Source organism: Phyllobates terribilis, unplaced genomic scaffold (genome assembly GCF_046119375.1).
Source record: "Phyllobates terribilis strain yellow unplaced genomic scaffold, ASM4611937v1 Scaffold_25__1_contigs__length_18738178, whole genome shotgun sequence".
In the NCBI taxonomy this organism is placed as follows: Eukaryota; Metazoa; Chordata; class Amphibia; order Anura; family Dendrobatidae; genus Phyllobates; species Phyllobates terribilis.
The window spans coordinates 16,171,827-16,199,220 of record NW_027362785.1 but is presented as its reverse complement, the minus strand read 5'-3'; the positions used below and the strand labels follow the sequence as shown (position 1 = coordinate 16,199,220).

Here is a 27,394-nt window from a genome sequence, read left to right as displayed (position 1 = left end):
AGGGAAGATGTGATATCCCGAACCCTACACCCCTCCACTTACAGCCCCTGTACTGACCCCAAAGAAGAAGTGAGTACCCCACTCCAAGCCTACATGCTGTGATTAGTCAGTGACCAATTTTCTCCCCTCAGGACACACATGTGCCTGCGGACGAGTCGTGGAAGGATGGGCACCTGCACAAGGAGGACATCCTGTCCGCAGATTATTGCCCCTCGCTGGGGCTCTTGGTGACTGGGAGCTATGATGGCGAAATCATTGTGTGGAACGCGGAGACGCAGAGGAGGTTCCTGTATCTACGGCAGGTTGGGAGGTAGGACGCCCCTTGCTTCACGTCTCACTGCCAGGATGCCCCTGACGCCTGTATCCTGAATCCACAGATCCGCCATCAGGGGAAGAGCCAGTGACACATTTCGTCGCATGAGTCATTGCCGGGAACGCAGCGAAGAGCCAAGGTGATGTGAGCGTCTCCATAATATTCTGCTGCATAGGGACATCATGTGACCGAGTCAGATTTTGTCTCACAGGTGTCAGCACTCAGTGGACAGAGTCTATTTTCTCCAGCATCGATCTGCAAAGAAAGACACAGCCGTGGTGGTCAGCGCCGAGTCCGGGACGCTGCACTGGTGGAGCCTGTACTCCCAGCACCGGAAAAGAGGTACGCAGGGGAGAGGGGGTCAACAACAAGCCCCACCCATTATATACACGACACGCCCTCCAGCAACGAAAGACAAGTACATCCCACTGTCTGACACCTGCCCCTGAGGACTGCAGCAAAGATGGGAACATGTGTGTCACGCAAGGTGTAGGAAAGACTAAGTGCAACACAAAGGGAAGAGGGGAAGGGAGCCCAGACACTAGAGAAAGGGGGAGTGGAGACCTCCTAGGCTGATCTGATATCACCCTGTCTCCCCTATCGTCCCTATATTGGTTCCTCACCAATCGCCGCACAGGAACCTAAGCCCTGTGTTTCCCTAGCGCTTGGCCCTGGGTAGGGAAGGGGGGATGAGCACTAGTCAGTCTCTACTAAGTACTAAAGACAACAAGGAAGACAAACACGGGGGAAAGTAACTTAGCTTGAGCCGAATTCAGAGAGCTACACCACACGTCCTTCTAGCACCAAAGAGGAAGGAAGCAGACTGCGAAAGCTCCAAGCCTTCACAAGGAAACAACATGTGAATGTCACTGGCACCTCTCTGTAGCAAACAGAAAGTATTTAAACACCCAGGCCTGGATGTCAATTAGCAGGAGGGAGGTAGCCGCTGGGTCCTAGAGTGAGACAGATCTAAGAAGGTGTCTGTAATGCCAAACGAAGAAATCTTCTGCAACCAACAGCAGGGCGACTGTCTGTCACATCTGTCACACCCGTGACAATGTGAGTGCAGCTCTGGAGGTGACTGACTGGAGGATAAGACATGATGTAACAGCAGAATAGTGACTGCAGCTCTGTAGGTGACTGGAGGGTAACACATGATGTAACAGCAGAATAGAGACTGCAGCTCTGTAGGTGACTGGAGGGTAACACATGATGTAACAACAGAATAGTGACTGCAGCTCTGTAGGTGACTGGGGTTTTGCACCTGGGTGTACTGTACAGTGTTCTTGCTTCCTGCAGGCTCCTTCTATGCCCCCCGCAGTGAGGAGCAGTCTGTCCTGGGCCTGACCAGTGATGAGAGGAACCAGATCCTGGTGACGGGGGACACGGCCGGCGTCCTCCAGGTCTGGGACATCTCACAGTATGGCCTCCAGGCCACACAGCAGGTAAATCCCCCACAATCCATTGCTGTCCCGCGACCAGCAGAATTGTGTGTGCAGCTCTGGGGGTGACTAGAGAATATTACAGACCAATGATAACACACAGGGGGCAGAATGGAGCCCTAGACTGTGCAGGGGAGTAACTACAGCACCCATCGTCCACCTGGCAGTGAGCGGATGGTCCTTGTATGTACTGATAGTACACAGAGTGCAGTGGAGACGCCATGACGCTGTGGCCCCAGCAGAGTAGACACCATGACGCTGTGGCCCCAGCAGAGTAGACACCATAACGCTGTTGTAGCACCCTGAGGACTCGGCTGCTACAGGGGTATTACGCCTCAAGCCAGAGGTGTGGTATTCCACTCCCGGGTAAGGATGGAGTGTGGAACTGAGCTCAGATAGCTGCATACACTACATACATCCCATTTCCGGGGGACAGATCGACGGTACTCCCACCAATATATGTGCAGGTACGATAGTGTCTGTCCCTGGCTGGAGTGGGAGGGGGGTGGAACATCCCAGTAGTGTAGGGGCAGATAGGGGGAGCAGTCTGGGTAATTCTAGGAGCTCATTGGGTGCTGGTCACCTGAGCTCACACATAGAGGGAGTATATAAGGTGGGCACCATCTTAGGACAGGGTCTTTTGTAGAGTGAATCAGTCTGTCAGAGTTTAGCCTGAGGAGCAGAGCAGAGAAGCTCAGCCAGAAGGGCTGACAGGGAGTTGTGGTTCCGGCTGGGCCCAGCTCCAAGGCCAAGTCTGAGAGAGAGAGAGAGGAGTCAGAAGGACCCAGAGAGAAGAAGAAGGAACCCCAAGACCCAGAATACAAACAGCAGGGTGAAGGGTTGGCGAACAAGGGTACCGGAACCCAAGCTGGCAGAGGCCAAAACGAACCTTAACCAGGAACCGGAGGTTGTGGGCAGGATCTGCCACGACCCTCACTAAATCCACTAGGAAGGCATACCAAGTATAGGGTCAGGGAACCCAGAAGAGGTGTACCCACCAAGAGACCCGAGGGAGCCGGACATAAGTGGATCCCTGGTGAGAAATGCCAGAAGAGAGGGAAAGTCAGACAGGAGCTCAGGACCACGCTCCAGAATTGCTTGGGGGTTGGCCGAGTCCAGGACCTGGTGGACGCAGCACGGCTCGGGTGGTCGCTTCAGGCCAGAGTGACCATAAGAACACCCGTAAGTAAAAACCCCTGAACTGCACAGCCCGACTCTGAGTCTTCTTGCTTGATCATCCTGCACCTTCACAACCACCATCCTCTACATCTGACCCCCTGAGGCTATACCCCTCCCGTTGGGGGTTATACTACCACAGCTGCACACATACCACCAGCCTCAGCGGACCCTTCTGCAGCGGCGGCCTTTTGACCGCAAATCAACGGGTGGCGTAGTCGACACTAAGAACATTTAATATCATCTGTAAAGACTGCCACACACTGAGTTTGACACCCTGGGCACGGACCGGGTCGCCGCCACTCGGAGACTACAACCCCCATCTGATCCGGCTCCGGGTAATCCCCAAACAGCACTGGCCCAGGGGGCGCGTCAACTTTGGCGTAGTCGGCAGGATTTCGTGCCCGCAACCACCGGGTACTGCGTGCCTGAAGAAAAGTTCAAATTTACCTCAAGAAGAAGTCTCCCGCCGGTTCCAGAGGGTCCCCGCCATGGGACGCCATCACGGATCGTTTCCCGCCGGTTGCCCGCCATCTGCAGCTTTTTCCCGCCATCCACGGAGTTTCCCGCCACTGGGAGACGATTCCCGCCATTTCCAGAAGATTTCCCGCCTTGGAAGAGCGGACGCCATTATGGGCGTGCCAGAGGGTGGCAAGAGGTCACCTCCCATCGTGGGCCAGGTGAAGGAATGGCGCCAAAAGCGGAAACCGCCCCCACCAACGGAGACTGTGATGCTGGAGATGTCCATCAGCGTGAGAGAACTGCCCCTGGAACTGACAATCACAAAGTTGCCCCGGGACCACCTTCAATGTGGGCGGAGACAGAACAAAAGAGAGAAGATGGGTGCAGCCTGGAGGAGTCTGGAGAGAGCGCACCCGGAGACAAGAAGTCTGGAGAGGACTCCGGAGAAGCCGTACCCGGAGATGGAGGGAGAGGCAGGCAGCACCGACCCAGTGGTCAGGAGCCTGTTGCAAGCGACAACCCCAGAAGGCCTGGTGGAGATCCTGGCACAGCTCCCCCGAGACCGGGAGCGTGCACAGACCGCACTGGAGGGCTTGGCTCAGAGGATGGCCCGAGTGCAGCGGGACGTACTGGCCGCATGGAGCAGAGAGATGGCCCTGCAGGCAAGAACCCGCCAGCGAAGCACGCCACCCGAGACGAGGAGACAGACCGCCTCTGAGGATGGTGCAGGAGGAGTGAAGGCCGGAGACGGCGCCGAAGAGGGAGCTGAACAGATGGAGGCAGGTAAAGGGGACGTCACTACCCCGAGCCGAGAAACTGCGTGCCTGCCCCAGCTCCCCGTCGCAGAGCCCGAAATTCCCCCTGCCGTGCCCGTCGCTGCATCGTCACCGCTCCAGACAAGGCCTCAAGCAGAAGCCGCGGCCGCGACCCCTGTGACGTCACGCGCCTCAACCCTGAGCGCGGCAAAGCAGGAAACACCACCGGCCTGGTCGCAAGGTCTAGTACCCCCGGGCGCCGCAGTACCAACAGCGCCCTCTACCTCCACTGAGCCACCGGCCTGGTCGCTGGGCCAAGTAACCCCGGGCGCCGCCGTCTTCACGGTGCCCTTTACGTTCAGGGTACCCCAGGCCTGGTCGCAAGGCCTGGCGAACCCGGGCGCCTCCACCACCACCGCGCCCTCAGCATCCACAGCGCCACACCTGGGTGAAAACCTATTTGCCCAGCATACGTGCCCGGATGGGCAGCCCTTTATATGGCCACCGGAGTACTACCAACTGGAACTCCAAAAAGCAAGGCCCCTGTGCGAGCCCCTGATTCCGGCTCCGAAGCCCGTTAAGAGGACCCCGCTCCCGCTGGAAGAAGCGCAGTTTGAGTGGGACCCCACCGGAGGAGACCTCATGGGGTTCACTCAGGAAACTCGGGCAGCTGCAGCGGAGCGTGCGGAGTGCTGCCGCCAGCAGTTGGCAGTCTTCGAGCAAGAACGGAGAGAGAGGCGGGTCCGTGAGCAGCGGCTGCAGGAACAGAGCGCAGGGCAGAAGAGCAGGACCAGGAGAGACCCCCGTGCAGCTCATGGTCCCCGTACCACCGGGACTGTGATTAAGTTTCAATTGCAGCACGGGTGGGGCTTCATCAGGGATCACCACACCCCCGGCGACGTCTTCGTGACCAGAAGAGACGTGGAGTCCCATCTGCCGGAGGGACACAGAGGTCGTGACCTATATGTCACGACCTGTGCCGAGGTCACGTTCACCCGGCACAAGTGTGCCAAAGGACCCTACGCCCTCCATGTACACCGGCTGACGGAGGAGGAGCTACAGTGTGAAGAGGAGCAAGAGGATCCGGACGGGTCTGAAGGAGGAGCAGGAGTACGCCGTCATTAAAGTACGGTAAAGAGACTGTACATAGTTACCCGTCAGGGTATAAGAACTGTTACTGCTGCTAGTTAAAATATAGTCCCCGTTGGGACCAGTGAACTGTTCCAGTGTGTCCCTTCTTCCCACTGACCGAGGACTGAGAGCGGTCATTCCTTTCCTGATATCTGGCCGAGGACTGAGAGCGGCCATACCTCCCCTTGTATATAGTTGCGCTTTCTAAGGCGCCCCCTACCGGTTTTATAGGAAACTGTTGTTTTTTACTACAAGAGACTGTTGCACTTTACCCGGTCACAAGTTGCACCGTGGCCGGAGGAACAAGAAAGTTTACAAGAATGTTTATATGAAAAAGTTTTATGCTGATAATGTTTATAATGTTTTATATGTTTATGATGTTTTTGAAAAAAAAAAAATTGTATGTTTATGGATGTTTATTCTCTTACAGCCCGAGGACGTGCTGTGATTTACCAGGGGGGAATGTAGCACCCTGAGGACTCGGCTGCTACAGGGGTATTACGCCTCAAGCCAGAGGTGTGGTATTCCACTCCCGGGTAAGGATGGAGTGTGGAACTGAGCTCAGATAGCTGCATACACTACATACATCCCATTTCCGGGGGACAGATCGACGGTAGTCCCACCAATATATGTGCAGGTACGATAGTGTCTGTCCCTGGCTGGAGTGGGAGGGGGGTGGAACATCCCAGTAGTGTAGGGGCAGATAGGGGGAGCAGTCTGGGTAATTCTAGGAGCTCATTGGGTGCTGGTCACCTGAGCTCACACATAGAGGGAGTATATAAGGTGGGCACCATCTTAGGACAGGGTCTTTTGTAGAGTGAATCAGTCTGTCAGAGTTTAGCCTGAGGAGCAGAGCAGAGAAGCTCAGCCAGAAGGGCTGACAGGGAGTTGTGGTTCCGGCTGGGCCCAGCTCCAAGGCCAAGTCTGAGAGAGAGAGAGAGGAGTCAGAAGGACCCAGAGAGAAGAAGAAGGAACCCCAAGACCCAGAATACAAACAGCAGGGTGAAGGGTTGGCGAACAAGGGTACCGGAACCCAAGCTGGCAGAGGCCAAAACGAACCTTAACCAGGAACCGGAGGTTGTGGGCAGGATCTGCCACGACCCTCACTAAATCCACTAGGAAGGCATACCAAGTATAGGGTCAGGGAACCCAGAAGAGGTGTACCCACCAAGAGACCCGAGGGAGCCGGACATAAGTGGATCCCTGGTGAGAACGGCCAGAAGAGAGGGAAAGTCAGACAGGAGCTCAGGACCACGCTCCAGAATTGCTTGGGGGTTGGCCGAGTCCAGGACCTGGTGGACGCAGCACGGCTCGGGTGGTCGCTTCAGGCCAGAGTGACCATAAGAACACCCGTAAGTAAAAACCCCTGAACTGCACAGCCCGACTCTGAGTCTTCTTGCTTGATCATCCTGCACCTTCACAACCACCATCCTCTACATCTGACCCACTGAGGCTATACCCCTCCCGTTGGGGGTTATACTACCACAGCTGCACACATACCACCAGCCTCAGCGGACCCTTCTGCAGCGGCGGCCTTTTGACCGCAAATCAACGGGTGGCGTAGTCGACACTAAGAACATTTAATAACATCTGTAAAGACTGCCACACACTGAGTTTGACACCCTGGGCACGGACCGGGTCGCCGCCACTCGGAGACTACAACCCCCATCTGATCGGGCTCCGGGTAATCCCCAAACAGCACTGGCCCAGGGGGCGCGTCACTGTGACCCCAGCAGAGGAGACACCATGACGCTGTGACCCCAGCAGAGGAGACACCATGACGCTGTGGCCCCAGCAGAGGAGACGCCATGACGCTGTGGCCCCAGCAGAGTAGACACCATGATGCTGTGACCCCAGCAGAGGAGACACCATGACGCTGTGACCCCAGCAGAGGAGACACCATGACGCTGTGGCCCCAGCAGAGGAGACGCCATGATGCTGTGACCCCAGCAGAGGAGACACCATGACGCTGTGACCCCAGCAGAGGAGACACCATGACACTGTGACCCCAGCAGAGGAGAGACCATGACGCTGTGGCCCCAGCATAGTAGACACCATGACGCTGTGACCCCAGCAGAGGAGACACCATGACGCTGTGGCCCCAGCATAGTAGACACCATGACGCTGTGGCCCCAGCATAGTAGACACCATGACGCTGTGGCCCCAGCAGAGTAGACACCATGACGCTGTGGCCCCAGCAGAGTAGACACCATGAAGCTGTGGCCCCAGCATAGTAGACACCATGACGCTGTGGCCCCAGCAGAGTAGACACCATGACGCTGTGGCCCCAGCATAGTAGACACCATGACGCTGTGGCCCCAGCAGAGTAGACACCATGACGCTGTGGCCCCAGCAGAGGAGACACCATGACGCTGTGGCCCCAGCAGAGGAGACACCATGACGCTGTGGCCCCAGCATAGTAGACACCATGACGCTGTGGCCCCAGCAGAGTAGACACCATGACGCTGTGGCCCCAGCAGAGTAGACACCATGAAGCTGTGGCCCCAGCAGAGTAGACACCATGAAGCTGTGGCCCCAGCATAGTAGACACCATGACGCTGTGGCCCCAACAGAGTAGACACCATGACGCTGTGGCCCCAGCATAGTAGACACCATGACGCTGTGGCCCCAGCAGAGTAGACACCATGACGCTGTGGCCCCAGCATAGTAGACACCATGACGCTGTGGCCCCAGCATAGTAGACACCATGACGCTGTGGCCCCAGCAGAGTAGACACCATGACGCTGTGGCCCCAGCAGAGTAGACACCATGAAGCTGTGGCCCCAGCAGAGTAGACACCATGACGCTGTGGCCCCAGCATAGTAGACACCATGACGCTGTGGCCCCAGCATAGTAGACACCATGACGCCGTGGCCCCAGCAGAGTAGACACCATGACGCTGTGGCCCCAGCATAGTAGACGCCATGACGCTGTGGCCCCAGCAGAGGAGACACCATGACGCTGTGGCCCCAGCATAGTAGACACCATGACGCTGTGACCCCAGCAGAGGAGACACCATGACGCTGTGGCCCCAGCATAGTAGACACCATGACACTGTGGCCCCAGCATAGTAGACACCATGACGCTGTGACCCCAGCAGAGGAGACACCATGACGCTGTGGCCCCAGCATAGTAGACACCATGATGCTGTGGCCCCAGCAGAGTAGACACCATGGCGCTGTGGCCCCAGCAGAGTAGACACCATGACGCTGTGGCCCCAGCAGAGTAGACACCATGAAGCTGTGGCCCCAGCATAGTAGACACCATAACGCTGTGGCCCCAGCAGAGTAGACACCATGACGCTGTGGCCCCAGCATAGTAGACACCATGACGCTGTGGCCCCAGCAGAGTAGACACCATGACGCTGTGGCCCCAGCATAGTAGACACCATGACGCTGTGGCCCCAGCAGAGGAGACACCATGACGCTGTGGCCCCAGCATAGTAGACACCATGACGCTGTGGCCCCAGCAGAGTAGACACCATGATGCTGTGGCCCCAGCAGAGTAGACACCATGAAGCTGTGGCCCCAGCAGAGTAGACACCATGACGCTGTGGCCCCAGCAGAGTAGACACCATGACGCTGTGGCCCCAGCATAGTAGACACCATGATGCTGTGGCCCCAGCATAGTAGACACCATGACGCTGTGGCCCCAGCAGAGTAGACACCATGACGCTGTGGCCCCAGCAGAGTAGACACCATGAAGCTGTGGCCCCAGCATAGTAGACACCATGACGCTGTGGCCCCAGCAGAGTAGACACCATGACGCTGTGGCCCCAGCATAGTAGACACCATGACGCTGTGGCCCCAGCAGAGTAGACACCATGACGCTGTGGCCCCAGCATAGTAGACACCATGACGCTGTGGCCCCAGCAGAGGAGACACCATGACGCTGTGGCCCCAGCATAGTAGACACCATGACGCTGTGGCCCCAGCAGAGTAGACACCATGATGCTGTGGCCCCAGCAGAGTAGACACCATGAAGCTGTGGCCCCAGCAGAGTAGACACCATGACGCTGTGGCCCCAGCAGAGTAGACACCATGACGCTGTGGCCCCAGCATAGTAGACACCATGACGCTGTGGCCCCAGCATAGTAGACACCATGACGCTGTGGCCCCAGCAGAGTAGACACCATGACGCTGTGGCCCCAGCATAGTAGACGCCATGACGCCGTGGCCCCAGCAGAGTAGACACCATGACGCTGTGGCCCCAGCATAGTAGACACCATGACGCTGTGGCCCCAGCAGAGTAGACACCATGACGCTGTGGCCCCAGCAGAGTAGACACCATGACGCTGTGACCCCAGCAGAGGAGATGCCATGAAGATGTGGCCCCAGCATAGTAGACACCATGACGCCGTGGCCCCAGCAGAGTAGACACCATGACGCTGTGGCCCCAGCAGAGTAGACACCATGACGCTGTGGCCCCAGCAGAGGAGACGCCATGACGCTGTTGACGCGCCCCCTGGGCCGTGGTGTACTCGGTAGCCGGGCCGTTCGGTGCTGGGGGTGTCACAGTGGTGGTGACCCAGTCCGTGACCCAGGGCGGTCAATAAAAGGGGATGTTGAGAAAAGGGGAATTAAAGTTTTATATACCGTACAGACCAAAAGTTTGGACACACCTTCTCATTTAAAGATTTTTCTGTATTTTCTTGACTATGAAAATTGTCCATTCACACTGAAGGCATCAAAACTATGAATTACCACATGTGGAATTATATACTTAACAAAAAAGTGTGAAACCACTGAAAATATGTCTTATATTCTAGGTTCTTCAAAGTAGCCACCTTTGGCTTTGATGACTGCTTTGCACACTCTTGGCATTCTCTTGATGAGCTTCAAGAGGTAGTCACCGGAAATGGTTTTCACTTCACAGGTGTGCCCTGTCATGTTTAATAAGTGGGATTTCTTGCCTTATAAATGGGGTTGGGACCATCAGTTGTGTTGTGCAGAAGTCAGGTGGATACACAGCTGATAGTCCTACTGAATAGACTGTTAGAATTTGTATTACGGCAAAAAAAAGCAGCTAAGTAAAGAAAAACGAGTGGCCATCATTACTTTAAGAAATGAAGGTCGGTCAGTCCGAAAAATTGGGAAAACTTTGAAAGTGTCCCCAAGTGCAGTTGCAAAAACCATCAAGCGCTATAAAGAAACTGGCTCAGATGAGGACCGCCCCAGGAAAGGAAGACCAAGAGTCACCTCTGCTTCTGAGGATAAGTTTATCCGAGTCACCAGCCTCAGAAATCGCAGGTTAACAGCAGCTCAGATTAGAGACCAGGTCAATGCCACACAGAGTTCTAGCAGCAGACACATCTCTACAATAACTGTTAAGAGGAGACTTTGTGCAGCAGGCCTTCATGGTAAAATAGCTGCTAGGAAACCACTGCTAAGGACAGGCAACAAGCAGAAGAGACTTGTTTGGGCTAAAGAACACAAGGAATGGACATTAGACCAGTGGAAATCTGTGCTTTGGTCTGATGAGTCCAAATTTGAGATCTTTGGTCCCAACCACCGTGTCTTTGTGCGATGCAGAAAAGGTGAACGGATGGACTCTACATGCCTGGTTCCCACCGTGAAGCATGGAGGAGGAGGTGTGATGGTGTGGGGGGGGCTTTGCTGGTGACACTGTTGGGGATTTATTCAAAATTGAAGGCATACTGAAGCAGCATGGCTACCACAGCATCTTGCAGCGGCATGCTATTTCATCCGGTTTGCGTTTAGTTGGACCATCATTTTATTTTTCAACAGGACAATGACCCCAAACACACCTCCAGGCTGTGTAAGGGCTATTTGACCAAGAGGGAGAGTGATGGGGGGCTACGCCAGATGACCTGGCCTCCACAGTCACCAGACCTGAACCCAATCGAGATGGTTTGGGGGGAGCTGGACCGCAGAGTGAAGGCAAAAGGGCCAACAAGTGCTAAGCATCTCTGGGAACTCTTTCAAGATTGTTGGAAGACCATTTCCGGTGACTACCTCTTGAAGCTCATCAAGAGAATGCCAAGAGTGTGCAAAGCCGTCATCAAAGCAAAAGGTGGCTACTGTGAAGACCCTAGAATATAAGACATATTTTCAGTTGTTTCACACTTTTTTGGTAAGTATATAATTCCACATGTGGTAATTCATAGTTTTGATGCCTTCAGTGTGAATGTACAATTTTCATAGTCATGAAAATACAGAAAAATCTTTAAATGAGAAGGTGTGTCCAAACTTTTGGTCTGTACTGTAGTTCTTTTTCAACGTCAACGGGTGTAATCTCCAGCTTACAGAGTACAGCATTCATCATGCATCTGGTAATGAGCAGATGACGGTCCTACTTCCTTCCCTGGAGAAATCCTTGTATTTTGCGGCTGTCTTCATGCTCTGGGCCAGCCCTTGCTCTAGGTCATTCGTCCTTGCCCTCTGGCGCTGTCGTTTTTGTGTTCTGGTACTGTCGTCTTTGCACTGTGGGACCATCGTCCTCGACATTTGGGGCCGTGGTCCTTCCTCTCTGGGATCGTAGTTCTTGGCTACTGGGGCCATCGTCTTCACCCTCTGGGGCCATGTTCCTCAGACTCTGGGGCCATAGTCTTCACAATGGGGTCATGGTCATCACCCTCTGTGGCCTTAATCTTTCAGCTTATAGATGTAGGGTGATATTTTGGGGCTTCACATTAAGGGGGTGATATTAATCTGCTATTGTTACAGGGTGAGGCAGTGATGGCGCCGCTGCTCTTCTTCTGGGCCGCACATGGTGCTCCAGTGGTCGGTGTCCAGCACTTCTTCTACGGCTCGGATTCTTATATAATCAGCGGCTCCTCAGACTGCACCGCCAAACTGTGGACCCGTGACGGTCGGCTTATAGGCATCTTTGGCCAGTCCAAACCCTGGAATCTGAGGATGGTGTCAGCAAGTGCCCAGAGGTAATATTGTGATACATCTCGCCATAGAGTGGGGTCTGCGTCACCACCCTCCACCGCTCAGACTGAAGGTCTCATCAATGGTCGACCCCGGCTGGTCCACACCATGTTCTTACACTGACGCACATTCTGGTTTTCACATTTTGCCTCCAGTGTTTTCGCTCTTTTAAGTCGGCTATTTCTATGGTTACTGACGGACAATTATAATAATTTCAGAAGTTTTCACACTTTTAGTGACAAATCAATGAAGTTTCTGTGTCACCTCAATATTCCCAGTGCTGCCCCTTATTCTCCAGATTTCTGCCCTTCGCCCAGGCAGCTGGATATCGGCTTCTGGATAGATCCTGACTAATGGCCGCCTGTTCTTGTTTCATCAGTCCGCAGGTTCTCAATGGAATCCTGCTGAGATTCTGTCCGTGGGACCAAAATGTCTGTTTTGTTCTCCGAGACACTTAGTTCTCACTCTTGCCTTGTAACCTGGTCTCCATCACTTCTCCACATGGTCCTGGATGATGGGAGAAGTCCATGGATGAGAAGCCCGCGCACATTGTGAGTGATCTCCTCCATGGATGAGAAGCCTCCACACATTGTGAGTGACCCCCTCCATGGATGAGAAGCTCCTACACATTGTGAGTGATCCCCTCCATGGATGAGAAGCCGCCACACATTGTGAGTGACCCCCTCCATGGATGAGAAGCTCCTACACATTGTGAGTGATGTCCTCCATGGATGAGAAGCCCCCACACATTGTGAGTGACCCCCTCCATGGATGAGAAGCTCCTACACATTGTGAGTGATGTCCTCCATGGATGAGAAGCCCCCACACATTCTGAGTGACCCCCTCCATGGATGAGAAGCTCCTACACATTGTGAGTGATCCTCTCCATGGATGAGAAGCTTCTACACATTGTGAGTGATCCCCTCCATGGATGAGAAGCCGCCACACATTGTGAGTGACCCCCTCCATGGATGAGAAGCTCCTACACATTGTGAGTGATCCTCTCCATGGATGAGAAGCTTCTACACATTGTGAGTGATCCCCTCCATGGATGAGAAGCCGCCACACATTGTGAGTGACCCCCTCCATGGATGTGAAGCCCCCACACATTGTGAGTGATCCTCTCCATGGACGAGAACCCTCTACACATTGTGAATGATCCCCCTCCATGGATGAGAAGCCCCCACACATTCTGAGTGACCCCCTCCATGGATGAGAAGCTCCTACACATTGTGAGTGATCCTCTCCATGGATGAGAAGCTTCTACACATTGTGAGTGATCCCCTCCATGGATGAGAAGCCGCCACACATTGTGAGTGACCCCCTCCATGGATGAGAAGCCCCCAGACATTGTGAGTGATCTCCTCCATGGATGAGAAGCTCCTACACATTGTGAGTGATCCCCCTCCATGGATGAGAAGCCCCCAGACATTGTGAGTGATCTCCTCCATGGACGAGAACCCCCTACACATTCTGAGTGATCCCCCTCCATGGATGAGAAGCCCCCAGACATTGTGAGTGACCCCCTCCATGGATGAGAAGCTCCTACACATTGTGAGTGATCCTCTCCGTGGATGAGAAGCTTCTACACATTGTGAGTGATATCCTCCATGGATGAGAAGCCCCCACACATTGTGAATGACCCCCTCCATGGATGAGAAGCTCCTACACATTGTGAGTGATCTCCTCCATGGAAGAGAAGCCCGTGCACATTGTGAGTGATCCCCCTCCATGGATGTGAAGCCCCCCACACATTGTGAGTGACCCCCTCCGTGGATGTGAAGCCCCCACACATTGTGAGTGATCCTCTCCATGGATGAGAACCCCCTACACATTGTGAGTGACCCCCCTCCATGAATGAGAAGCCGCCACACATTGTGAGTGACCCCCCTCCATGAATGAGAAGCCGCCACACATTGTGAGTGACCCCCTCCATGGTTGAGAACCCCCTACACATTGTGAGTGATCCCCCTCCATGGATGAGAAGCCTCTACACATTGTGAGTGATCCCCCTCCATGGATGAGAAGCCTCTACACATTGTGAGTGACCCCCTCCATGGATGAGAAGCTCCTACACATTGTGAGTGACCCCCCCTCCATGGATGAGAAGCCCCACACATTGTGAGTGATCCCCTCCATGGATGAGACCCCCCTACACATTGTGAGTGATCCCCCTCCATGGATGAGAAGCCTCTACACATTGTGAGTGATCCCCCTCCATGGATGAGAAGCCCCACACATTGTGTGACCCCCTCCATGGATGAGAAGCCTCTACACATTGTGAGTGATCCCCCTCCATGGATGTGAAGCCCCCCACACATTGTGAGTGATTCCTGTTTGGAGTGAACAGCTCTCTGTTATTGGAGAACTAACAGTGAGTGTGGAGACATGGGGGTCAGTGGGTGCTCTTGTCCATTGGCCTGGCCATCTTTAGAAAGACCGCATGGACCAAGGCTCATACCACTGAACGCTCGCTCTCTTTTACCATGGGCGGACCACTACTCAGACAACACAGGGTGATGGTAAAAAGTGTGGCAATACTTTTTGAATCACCAGCAATCAACAACATATAGAACAGTCCCATCAAATACACAAGATGGGGCAAATTACAGTCTCACCCTCCCGCTGACCCGCCGGGAATAGAGCAGTTAGGGATATGGCCAGGTGACCTGAATGTCCCAACCTGGATTCTTCAGATCATCTCTGAGAGTTCAGCAATGGTCAGTGGAGCAGATCTGTATTTTTATAGCCAGGGCTGTGATCCCTTAGGCTGACATCCCGTAGAGTCTCTCAGAACAGGCACAGAGACCCCCTGTTTATAGTTCACATTTGTCATTTCAAGCCATCATTCACAGGTCAAGGATCATTATATTAATTCACAGTTCTCGAGTTTCCACAGCTCATCTCCCAATGTTGACTGGCAAACAACCTACAATGGTATTTAACATATCTAGCAAACATCCATTGTTCAAAGACCCTGATTCCCTTTACTGCAAAACTAGTAGACGTTGTAGGAGCTGATATAAGATGTAAATAGCAGACATTCATCAATTACCAAATATCAACAAAAGTGATTAACATTCAGGGTTATACAAACAATAGTCTGTGTTCATAGAATCATAGAATGGTAGAGTTGGAGGGGACCTCCTGGGTCATCTGGTCCAACCCCCTGCTCAAAGCAGGATTCACTAAATCATCTCAGACAGATGTCTGTCCAGCCTCTGTTTGAAGACGTCCATTGAAGGGGAACTCACCACCTCTCGTGGCAGCCTGTTCCACTCATTGATCACCCTAACTGTCAAAAAGTGTCTTCTAATATCTAATCTGTGTCTCCTCCCGCTCAGTTTCATCCCATTGCTTCTAGTCTTTCCTTGTGCAAATGAGAATAAAGATGATCCTTCTACAATGTGACAGCCCTTGACATATTTGTAGACAGCTATTAAGTCTCCTCTCAGTCTTCTTTTTTGCAGCTAAACATTCCCAAATCCTGTAACCGTTCCTCATAGGACATGGTTTGCAGACCGGTCACCATTCTGGTCGCTCTTCTCTGAACTTGCTCCAGTTTGTCGATGTCTTTTTTAAAATGTGGCGCCCAAAACTGTACACAGTATTCCAGATGAGGTCTGACCAAAGAGGAGTAAAGACCGATAATGACTTCACGTGATCTAGACTGTATGCTTCTGTTAATACATCCCAGAATTGTATTTGCCTTTTTTGCTGCTGCATCACACTGTTGACTCATGTTCAGTCTATGATCTATTAGTATACCTAAGTCTTTTTCACATGTGCTGTTGCTTAGCTCTATTCCTCCCATTTTGTATATGCTTTTTTCATTTTTATTGCCCAGATGTAGGACTTTGCATTTTTCCCTGTTATAAACCATTCTGTTAGTTGCTGCCCACTGCTCCAGGTTATTTAGGTCTTTTTGAAGCCTCTCTCTCTCTTCTCTAGTATTAGCTATCCCTCCTAGCTTTGTGTCATCAACAAATTTAATCAGTTTACCCTCAATTCCTTCATCTAAATCATTGATAAAGATGTTGAACAATACAGGTCCCAGGACGGAGCCCTGTGGTACCCCACTTGAGACATTCATCCAACTGGATGTGAAGCCATTTACGACCACTCTTTGAGTCCGATCACTAAGCCAGTTATGAATCCACCTAACAGTTGCCTTGTCCATTCCATACTTGGTCATTTTTTCAATAAGGATGGTGTGAGATACTTTGTCAAATGCTTTGCTGAAGTCAAGATATACTATATCTACAGCATTTCCCTGATCCACCCAGTCAGTGATTCTGTCATAGAAGGAAATTAAGTTAGTCTGACATCTTGATCAACCAAAGAAGAACACAAATTGAAAAGTCAACATAAAAATAAAGGTGTGTGGCCCTTGGCCTATTGAATGTATGTCTTGCATAATTAAGAAGAAAAGCTGTGTCCTCACAGTGAGTTATAGTATGTACATGAAGAAAACTCACAGAGATGAGTCAACATAGTCGAAGGAGAGCGCTTTGCTTGGGGACGTTCTGGGAACGGGATTCATGCATACACAACGTGTATCTCTCTACAGGAACACAGATCATAATTCGGCTTGATATTTTATCAGCCCCTGAGTTATACCCACACACCCTCCTTGATGACCTCACATGGGCCAGGTTGTGGGTTGTTCTCATGATTTTATGAAATTCTCAACTTATGTGATAACTCCACTCCGGATGATCGCAGAAGTTCGAGATCTCCGCCATATTTTTTTATCTGGATTTTACCGTTCCCGCAGAGACCAAACATGACATGGCTGTCACTATGGATTTGGGGCTTATAGGCAGGTGTCTTAGTTATGAAGAAATATGCATATTCTTCCCCTATATGCCCTGAAGCTGAAAATGCATGTCCCATCACTATCGGATTTATACATAGTCCAATATTCATAATTTTCTTTCAGAGACTTACGTCTGGGCTGGTTATTGTAGAAAAACCACAGTGTCACTTGAATTCAATATGCATTTCCTGGGGACAGAGACCTTTCCACTTTGCTATTTATCTGTAAACACATGTACCCTATTGTTGTCTAACCCACTGAAAAGAGTTCTGTCTCAATTACTTGTTCAAACTTTAACTCTTTGTCTATAGTATATTGTTGGTACTGCCGGGGTCTTTTGTCCTAAAAGAAGCTCCTGCATTTTCAGTAGGATCATCACTATGCAGCTTTGTTTAATTTCCTGCTTATCTATGCCCATTGTCTAGTCTAATATCTAGGAGACTCAAACCCTCAGCTCAGATTGCAAGCTCTTGTCCCACTACACAAGAGAGAGAAGAGGGAGAGGGTGAATGCCCCTCTCTAGTGTGGCTTCAGAGATTTTAATATTTTTAATATTTTCTATGGCACCCTCCACATTGTGAGGACTCCTCTTCTCTCTCTCCTCCTGTGCTGCACCCTTTCTCTGTAGCTCTCTCTCCTCTCTCTCTCATTTCCAGGACTCCTCCTGTGCTGCACCCTTTCTCTGTAGCTCTCTCCTCTCTCCTGTTTCCAGGACTCCTCCAGTGCTGCACCCTTTCTCTGTAGCTCTCTCCTCTCTCTCGTTTCCAGGACTCCTCCAGTGTTGCACCCTTTCTCTGTAGTTCTCTCCTCTCTCCTGTTTCCAGGACTCCTCCTGTGCTGCACCCTTTCTCTGTAGCTCTCTCCTCTCTCCTGTTTCCAGGACTCCTCCAGTGCTGCACCCTTTCTCTGTAGCTCTCTCCTCTCTCTTTTCCAGGACTCCTCCTGTGCTGCACCCTTTCTCTGTAGCTCTCTCCTCTCTCTCCAGTTTCCAGGACTACTCCAGTGCTGCACCCTTTCTCTGTAGCTGTCTCCTCTCTCTCCTGTTTCCAGGACTCCTCCTGTGCTGCACCCTTTCTCTGTAGCTCTCTCCTCTCTCTTTTCCAGGACTCCTCCTGTGCTGCACCCTTTCTCTGTAGCTCTCTCCTCTCTCTTTTCCAGGACTCCTCCTGTGCTGCACCCTTTCTCTGTAGCTCTCTCCTCTCTCCCGTTTCCAGGACTCCTCCTGTGCTGCACCCTTTCTCTGTAGTTCTCTCATCTCTTTCCTCTCTCTTTTCCAGGACTCCTCCTGTGCTGCACCCTTTCTCTGTAGCTCTCTCCTCTCTCTCTTGTTTCCAGGACTCCTCCAGTGCTGCACCCTTTCTCTGTAGCTCTCTCCTCTCTCCTGTTTCCAGGACTCCTCCTGTGCTGCACCCTTTCTCTGTAGCTCTCTCCTCTCTCTCCTGTTTCCAGGACTCCTCCTGTGCTGCACCCTTTCTCTGTAGCTCTCTCCTCTCTCCTGTTTCCAGGACTCCTCCTGTGCTGCACCCTTTCTCTGTAGCTCTCTCCTGTTTCCAGGACTCCTCCTGTGCTGCACCCTTTCTCTGTAGCTCTCTCTCCTCTCTCCCGTTTCCAGGACTTCTCCAGTGCTGCACCCTTTCTCTGTAGCTCTCTCCTCTCTCTTTTCCAGGACTCCTCCTGTGCTGCACCCTTTCTCTGTAGCTCTCTCCTCTCTCTTTTCCAGGACTCCTCCTGTGCTGCACCCTTTCTCTGTAGCTCTCTCCTCTCTCTCCCGTTTCCAGGACTCCTCCAGTGCTGCACCCTTTCTCTGTAGCTCTCTCCTCTCTCTCCCGTTTCCAGGACTCCTCCTGTGCTGCACCCTTTCTCTGTAGCTCTCTCCTCTCTCTTTTCCAGGACTCCTCCTGTGCTGCACCCTTTCTCTGTAGCGCTCTCCTCTCTCTCCCGTTTCCAGGACTCCTCCTGTGCTGCACTCTTTCTCTATAGCTCTCTCCTCTCTCTTTTCCAGGACTCCTCCTGTGCTGCACCATTTCTCTGTAGCTCTCTCCTCTCTCCTGTTTCCAGGACTCCTCCTGTGCTGCACCCTTTCTCTGTAGCTCTCTCCTCTCTCTCCCGTTTCCAGGACTCCTCCTGTGCTGCACCCTTTCTCTGTATCTCTCTTCTCTCTCTCCCGTTTCCAGGACTCCTCCTGTGCTGCACCCTTTCTCTGTAGCTCTCCCCCCTCTCTCCAGTTTCCAGGACTCCTCCAGTGCTGCACCCTTTCTCTGTAGCTCTTTCCTCTCTCCAGTTTCCAGGACTCCTCCTGTGCTGCACCCTTTCTCTGTAGTTCTCTCCTCTCTCCTGTTTCCAGGACTCCTCCAGTGCTACACCCTTTCTATGTAGCTCTCTCCTCTCTCCTGTTTCCAGGACTCCTCCAGTGCTGCACCCTTTCTCTGTAGTTCTCTCCTCTCTCCTGTTTCCAGGACTCCTCCAGTGCTGCACCCTTTCTATGTAGCTCTCTCCCCTCTCCTGTTTCCAGGACTCCTCCAGTGCTGCACCCTTTCTATGTAGCTCTCTCCTCTCTCCTGTTTCCAGGACTCCTCCAGTGCTGCACCCTTTCTCTGTAGTTCTCTCCTCTCTCCTGTTTCCAGGACTCCTCCTGTGCTGCACCCTTTCTATGTAGCTCTCTCCTCTCTCCTGTTTCCAGGACTCCTCCTGTGATGTACCCTTTCTCTGTAGCTCTCTCCTCTCTCTCTCGTTTCCAGGACTCCTCCTGTGCTGCATCCTTTCTCTGTAGCTCTCTCCTCTCTCCTGTTTCCAGGACTCCTCCTGTGCTGCACCCTTTCTCTGTAGCTCTCTCCTCTCTCCCGTTTCCAGGACTCCTCCTGTGCTGCACCCTTTCTCTGTAGCTCTCTCCTCTCTCTTTTCCAGGACTCCTCCTGTGCTGCACCCTTTCTATGTAGCTCTCTCCTCTCTCCTGTTTCCAGGACTCCTCCTGTGCTGCACCCTTTCTCTGTAGCTCTCTCCTCTCTCCCGTTTCCAGGACTCCTCCTGTGCTGCACCCTTTCTCTGTAGCTCTCTCCTCTCTCTTTTCCAGGACTCCTCCTGTGCTGCACCCTTTCTATGTAGCTCTCTCCTCTCTCTTTTCCAGGACTCCTCCTGTGCTGCACTCTTTTTCTGTAGCTCTCTCCTCTCTCTTTTCCAGGACTCCTCCTGTGCTGCACTCTTTCTCTGTAGCTCTCTCCTCTCTCTTTTCCAGGACTCCTCCTGTGCTGCACCCTTTCTCTGTAGCTCTCTCCTGTCTCTTTTCCAGGACTCCTCCTGTGCTGCACCCTTTCTCTGTAGCTCTCTCCTCTCTCTCTCGTTTCCAGGACTCCTCCTGTGCTGCATCCTTTCTCTGTAGCTCTCTCCTCTCTCCCGTTTCCAGGACTCCTCCTGTGCTGCACCCTTTCTCTGTAGCTCTCTCCTCTCTCCTGTTTCCAGGACTCCTCCTGTGCTGCACCCTTTCTCTGTAGCTCTCTCCTCTCTCCTGTTTCCAGGACTCCTCCTGTGCTGCACCCTTTCTCTGTACCTCTCTCCCCTCTCTCTTTTCCAGGACTCCTCCTGTGCTGCACCCTTTCTCTGTAGCTCTCTCCCCTATCTCTTTTCCAGGACTCCTCCTGTGCTGCACCCTTTCTCTGTAGCTCTCTCCTCTCTCTCCTGTTTCCAGGACTCCTCCTGTGCTGCACCCTTTCTCTGTAGCTCTCTCCTCTCTCCCGTTTCCAGGACTCCTCCTGTGCTGCACCCTTTCTCTGTAGCTCTCTCCTCTCTCCTGTTTCCAGGACTCCTCCTGTGCTGCACCCTTTCTCTGTAGCTCTCTCCTCTCTCCTGTTTCCAGGACTCCTCCTGTGCTGCACCCTTTCTCTGTAGCTCTCTCCCCTATCTCTTTTCCAGGACTCCTCCTGTGTTGCACCCTTTCTCTGTAGCTCTCTCCTCTCTCTCCTGTTTCCAGGACTCCTCCTGTGCTGCACCCTTTCTCTGTAGCTCTCTCCTCTCTCCCGTTTCCAGGACTCCTCCTGTGCTGCACCCTTTCTATGTAGCTCTCTCCTCTCTCTTTTCCAGGACTCCTCCTGTGCTGCACCCATTCTCTGTAGCTCTCTCCTCTCTCTTTTCCAGGACTCCTCCTGTGCTGCACTCTTTCTCTGTAGCTCTCTCCTCTCTCTTTTCCAGGACTCCTCCTGTGCTGCACCCTTTCTCTGTAGCTCTCTCCTCTCTCCTGTTTCCAGGACTCCTCCAGTGCTGCACCCTTTCTCTGTAGCTCTCTCCTCTCTCTCCCGTTTCCAGGACTCCTCCTGTGCTGCACCCTTTCTCTGTAGCTCTCTCCTCTCTCTTTTCCAGGACTCCTCCTGTGCTGCACCCTTTCTCTGTAGCGCTCTCCTCTCTCTCCCGTTTCCAGGACTCCTCCTGTGCTGCACTCTTTCTCTATAGCTCTCTCCTCTCTCTTTTCCAGGACTCCTCCTGTGCTGCACCATTTCTCTGTAGCTCTCTCCTCTCTACTGTTTCCAGGACTCCTCCTGTGCTGCACCCTTTCTCTGTAGCTCTCTCCTCTCTCTCCCGTTTCCAGGACTCCTCCTGTGCTGCACCCTTTCTCTGTATCTCTCTTCTCTCTCTCCCGTTTCCAGGACTCCTCCTGTGCTGCACCCTTTCTCTGTAGCTCTCCCCCCTCTCTCCAGTTTCCAGGACTCCTCCAGTGCTGCACCCTTTCTCTGTAGCTCTTTCCTCTCTCCAGTTTCCAGGACTCCTCCTGTGCTGCACCCTTTCTCTGTATCTCTCTTCTCTCTCTCCCGTTTCCAGGACTCCTCCTGTGCTGCACCCTTTCTCTGTAGCTCTCCCCCCTCTCTCCAGTTTCCAGGACTTCTCCAGTGCTGCACCCTTTCTCTGTAGCTCTTTCCTCTCTCCAGTTTCCAGGACTCCTCCTGTGCTGCACCCTTTCTCTGTAGCTCTTTCCTCTCTCCAGTTTCCAGGACTCCTCCTGTGCTGCACCCTTTCTCTGTAGCTCTCTCCTCTCTCTCCCGTTTCCAGGACTCCTCCTGTGCTGCACCCTTTCTCTGTATCTCTCTTCTCTCTCTCCCGTTTCCAGGACTCCTCCTGTGCTGCACCCTTTCTCTGTAGCTCTCCCCCCTCTCTCCAGTTTCCAGGACTCCTCCTGTGCTGCACCCTTTCTCTGTAGCTCTTTCCTCTCTCCAGTTTCCAGGACTCCTACTGTGCTGCACCCTTTCTCTGTAGTTCTCTCCTCTCTCCTGTTTCCAGGACTCCTCCAGTGCTACACCCTTTCTATGTAGCTCTCTCCTCTCTCCTGTTTCCAGGACTCCTCCAGTGCTGCACCCTTTCTATGTAGCTCTCTCCCCTCTCCTGTTTCCAGGACTCCTCCAGTGCTGCACCCTTTCTATGTAGCTCTCTCCTCTCTCCTGTTTCCAGGACTCCTCCAGTGCTGCACCCTTTCTCTGTAGTTCTCTCCTCTCTCCTGTTTCCAGGACTCCTCCAGTGCTACACCCTTTCTATGTAGCTCTCTCCTCTCTCCTGTTTCCAGGACTCCTCCAGTGCTGCACCCTTTCTATGTAGCTCTCTCCCCTCTCCTGTTTCCAGGACTCCTCCAGTGCTGCACCCTTTCTATGTAGCTCTCTCCTCTCTCCTGTTTCCAGGACTCCTCCAGTGCTGCACCCTTTCTCTGTAGTTCTCTCCTCTCTCCTGTTTCCAGGACTCCTCCAGTGCTGCACCCTTTCTATGTAGCTCTCTCCTCTCTCCTGTTTCCAGGACTCCTCCAGTGCTGCACCCTTTCTCTGTAGCGCTCTCCTCTCTCTCCCGTTTCCAGGACTCCTCCTGTGCTGCACTCTTTCTCTATAGCTCTCTCCTCTCTCTTTTCCAGGACTCCTCCTGTGCTGCACCATTTCTCTGTAGCTCTCTCCTCTCTCCTGTTTCCAGGACTCCTCCTGTGCTGCACCCTTTCTCTGTAGCTCTCTCCTCTCTCTCCCGTTTCCAGGACTCCTCCTGTGCTGCACCCTTTCTCTGTATCTCTCTTCTCTCTCTCCCGTTTCCAGGACTCCTCCTGTGCTGCACCCTTTCTCTGTAGCTCTACCCCCTCTCTCCAGTTTCCAGGACTCCTCCAGTGCTGCACCCTTTCTCTGTAGCTCTTTCCTCTCTCCAGTTTCCAGGACTCCTCCTGTGCTGCACCCTTTCTCTGTATCTCTCTTCTCTCTCTCCCGTTTCCAGGACTCCTCCTGTGCTGCACCCTTTCTCTGTAGCTCTCCCCCCTCTCTCCAGTTTCCAGGACTCCTCCAGTGCTGCACCCTTTCTCTGTAGCTCTTTCCTCTCTCCAGTTTCCAGGACTCCTCCTGTGCTGCACCCTTTCTCTGTAGCTCTCTCCTCTCTCTCCCGTTTCCAGGACTCCTCCTGTGCTGCACCCTTTCTCTGTATCTCTCTTCTCTCTCTCCCGTTTCCAGGACTCCTCCTGTGCTGCACCCTTTCTCTGTAGCTCTCCCCCCTCTCTCCAGTTTCCAGGACTCCTCCTGTGCTGCACCCTTTCTCTGTAGCTCTTTCCTCTCTCCAGTTTCCAGGACTCCTCCTGTGCTGCACCCTTTCTCTGTAGTTCTCTCCTCTCTCCTGTTTCCAGGACTCCTCCAGTGCTACACCCTTTCTATGTAGCTCTCTCCTCTCTCCTGTTTCCAGGACTCCTCCAGTGCTGCACCCTTTCTATGTAGCTCTCTCCCCTCTCCTGTTTCCAGGACTCCTCCAGTGCTGCACCCTTTCTATGTAGCTCTCTCCTCTCTCCTGTTTCCAGGACTCCTCCTGTGATGTACCCTTTCTCTGTAGCTCTCTCCTCTCTCTCTCGTTTCCAGGACTCCTCCTGTGCTGCATCCTTTCTCTGTAGCTCTCTCCTCTCTCCTGTTTCCAGGACTCCTCCTGTGCTGCACCCTTTCTCTGTAGCTCTCTCCTCTCTCCCGTTTCCAGGACTCCTCCTGTGCTGCACCCTTTCTCTGTAGCTCTCTCCTCTCTCTTTTCCAGGACTCCTCCTGTGCTGCACCCTTTCTATGTAGCTCTCTCCTCTCTCCTGTTTCCAGGACTCCTCCTGTGCTGCACCCTTTCTCTGTAGCTCTCTCCTCTCTCCCGTTTCCAGGACTCCTCCTGTGCTGCACCCTTTCTCTGTAGCTCTCTCCTCTCTCTTTTCCAGGACTCCTCCTGTGCTGCACCCTTTCTCTGTAGCTCTCTCCTCTATCTTTTCCAGGACTCCTCCTGTGCTGCACCCTTTCTATGTAGCTCTCTCCTCTCTCTTTTCCAGGACTCCTCCTGTGCTGCACTCTTTTTCTGTAGCTCTCTCCTCTCTCTTTTCCAGGACTCCTCCTGTGCTGCACTCTTTCTCTGTAGCTCTCTCCTCTCTCTTTTCCAGGACTCCTCCTGTGCTGCACCCTTTCTCTGTAGCTCTCTCCTGTTTCTTTTCCAGGACTCCTCCTGTGCTGCACCCTTTCTCTGTAGCTGTCTCCTCTCTCTCTCGTTTCCAGGACTCCTCCTGTGCTGCATCCTTTCTCTGTAGCTCTCTCCTCTCTCCCGTTTCCAGGACTCCTCCTGTGCTGCACCCTTTCTCTGTAGCTCTCTCCTCTCTCCTGTTTCCAGGACTCCTCCTGTGCTGCACCCTTTCTCTGTAGCTCTCTCCTCTCTCCTGTTTCCAGGACTCCTCCTGTGCTGCACCCTTTCTCTGTACCTCTCTCCCCTCTCTCTTTTCCAGGACTCCTCCTGTGCTGCACCCTTTCTCTGTAGCTCTCTCCTCTCTCTCCTGTTTCCAGGACTCCTCCTGTGCTGCACCCTTTCTCTGTAGCTCTCTCCTCTCTCCCGTTTCCAGGACTCCTCCTGTGCTGCACCCTTTCTCTGTAGCTCTCTCCTCTCTCCTGATTCCAGGACTCCTCCTGTGCTGCACCCTTTCTCTGTAGCTCTCTCCTCTCTCCTGTTTCCAGGACTCCTCCTGTGCTGCACCCTTTCTCTGTAGCTCTCTCCCCTATCTCTTTTCCAGGACTCCTCCTGTGTTGCACCCTTTCTCTGTAGCTCTCTCCTCTCTCTCCTGTTTCCAGGACTCCTCCTGTGCTGCACCCTTTCTCTGTAGCTCTCTCCTCTCTCCCGTTTCCAGGACTCCTCCTGTGCTGCACCCTTTCTATGTAGCTCTCTCCTCTCTCTTTTCCAGGACTCCTCCTGTGCTGCACCCATTCTCTGTAGCTCTCTCCTCTCTCTTTTCCAGGACTCCTCCTGTGCTGCACTCTTTCTCTGTAGCTCTCTCCTCTCTCTTTTCCAGGACTCCTCCTGTGCTGCACCCTTTCTCTGTAGTTCTCTCCTCTCTTTCCTCTCTCTTTTCCAGGTCTCCTCCAGTGCTGCACCCTTTCTCTGTAGCTTTCTCCTCTCTCCCGTTTCCAGGACTCCTCCTGTGCTGCACCCTTTCTCTGTAGCTCTCTCCTCTCTCCCGTTTCCAGGACTCCTCCTGTGCTGCACCCTTTCTCTGTAGCTCTCTCCTCTCTCGTTTCCAGGACTCCTCCTGTGCTGCACCCTTTCTCTGTAGCTCTCTCCTCTCTCTTTTCCAGGACTCCTCCTGTGCTGCACCCTTTCTCTGTAGTTCTCTCCTCTCTCCTGTTTCCAGGACTCCTCCTGTGCTGCACCCTTTCTCTGTAGTTCTCTCCTCTCTCCTGTTTCCAGGACTCCTCCTGTGCTGCACCCTTTCTCTGTAGCTCTCCCCTCTCTCCTCTCTCTTTTCCAGGACTCCTCCTGTGCTGCACCCTTTCTCTGTAGCTCTCTCCTCTCTCTCCAGTTTCCAGGACTCCTCCTGTGCTGCACCCTTTCTCTGTAGCTGTCTCCTCTCTCTCCTGTTTCCAGGACTCCTCCTGTGCTGCACCCTTTCTCTGTAGCTCTCTCCTCTCTCTTTTCCAGGACTCCTCCTGTGCTGCACCCTTTCTCTATAGCTCTCTCCTCTCTCTTTTCCAGGACTCCTCCTGTGCTGCACCCTTTCTCTGTAGCTCTCTCCTCTCTCCCGTTTCCAGGACTCCTCCTGTGCTGCACCCTTTCTCTGTAGTTCTCTCCTCTCTTTCCTCTCTCTTTTCCAGGACTCCTCCTCTGCTGCACCCTTTCTCTGTAGCTCTCTCCTCTCTCTTTTCCAGGACTCCTCCTGTGCTGCACTCTTTCTCTGTAGCTCTCTCCTGTCTCTTTTCCAGGACTCCTCCTGTGCTGCACCTTTTCTCTGTAGCTCTCTCCTCTCTCTCTCGTTTCCAGGACTCCTCCTGTGCTGCATCCTTTCTCTGTAGCTCTCTCCTCTCTCCCGTTTCCAGGACTCCTCCTGTGCTGCACCCTTTCTCTGTAGCTCTCTCCTCTCTCCTGTTTCCAGGACTCCTCCTGTGCTGCACCCTTTCTCTGTAGCTCTCTCCTCTCTCCTGTTTCCAGGACTCCTCCTGTGCTGCACCCTTTCTCTGTAGCTCTCTCCCCTATCTCTTTTCCAGGACTCCTCCTGTGCTGCACCCTTTCTCTGTAGCTCTCTCCTCTCTCTCCTGTTTCCAGGACTCCTCCTGTGCTGCACCCTTTCTCTGTTGCTCTCTCCTCTCTCTTTTCCAGGACTCCTCCTGTGCTGCACTCTTTCTCTGTAGCTCTCTCCTCTCTCTCTCGTTTCCAGGACTCCTCCTGTGCTGCACCCTTTCTCTGTAGCTCTCTCCTCTCTCCCGTTTCCAGGACTCCTCCTGTGCTGCACCCTTTCTCTGTAGCTCTCTCCTCTCTCTCCTGTTTCCAGGACTCCTCCTGTGCTGCACCCTTTCTCTGTAGCTCTCTCCTCTCTCTTTTCCAGGACTCCTCCTGTGCTGCACTCTTTCTCTGTAGCTCTCTCCTCTCTCTCTCGTTTCCAGGACTCCTCCTGTGCTGCACCCTTTCTCTGTAGCTCTCTCCTCTCTCCCGTTTCCAGGACTCCTCCTGTGCTGTAACCTTTCTCTGTAGCTCTCTCCTCTCTCTTTTCCAGGACTCCTCCTGTGCTGCACCCTTTCTCTGTAGCTCTCTCCTCTCTCCCGTTTCCAGGACTCCTCCTGTGCTGCACCCTTTCTCTGTAGCTCTCTCCTCTCTCTTTTCCAGGACTCCTCCTGTGCTGCACTCTTTCTCTGTAGTTAACTCTTCTCTCTCCCGTTTCCAGGACTCCTCCTGTGCTGCACCCTTTCTCTGTAGCTCTCTCCTCTCTCCTGTTTCCAGGACTCCTCCAGTGCTGCACCCTTTCTCTGTAGTTCTCTCCTCTCTTTCCTCTCTCTTTTCCAGGTCTCCTCCAGTGCTGCACCCTTTCTCTGTAGCTCTCTCCTCTCTCCCGTTTCCAGGACTCCTCCTGTGCTGCACCCTTTCTCTGTAGCTCTCTCCTCTCTCCCGTTTCCAGGACTCCTCCTGTGCTG

The 27,394-nt window shown here is 53.1% G+C and overlaps 1 protein-coding gene across 1 annotated transcript in view; it reads left to right on the top strand.

Annotated features, from left to right (window-relative positions):
- LOC141176408 (cilia- and flagella-associated protein 337-like) overlaps window positions 1–27,394 on the top strand; it is a 421,035-nt gene that overhangs the window by 153,812 nt on the left and 239,829 nt on the right. The window contains exons 12-16 of the mRNA XM_073660392.1: window positions 132–310; window positions 378–452; window positions 525–655; window positions 1,613–1,758; window positions 11,966–12,180. Coding sequence (XP_073516493.1) covers window positions 132–310; window positions 378–452; window positions 525–655; window positions 1,613–1,758; window positions 11,966–12,180 — 746 coding nt within the window. The remainder of the gene's footprint in view (window positions 1–131; window positions 311–377; window positions 453–524; window positions 656–1,612; window positions 1,759–11,965; window positions 12,181–27,394) is intronic.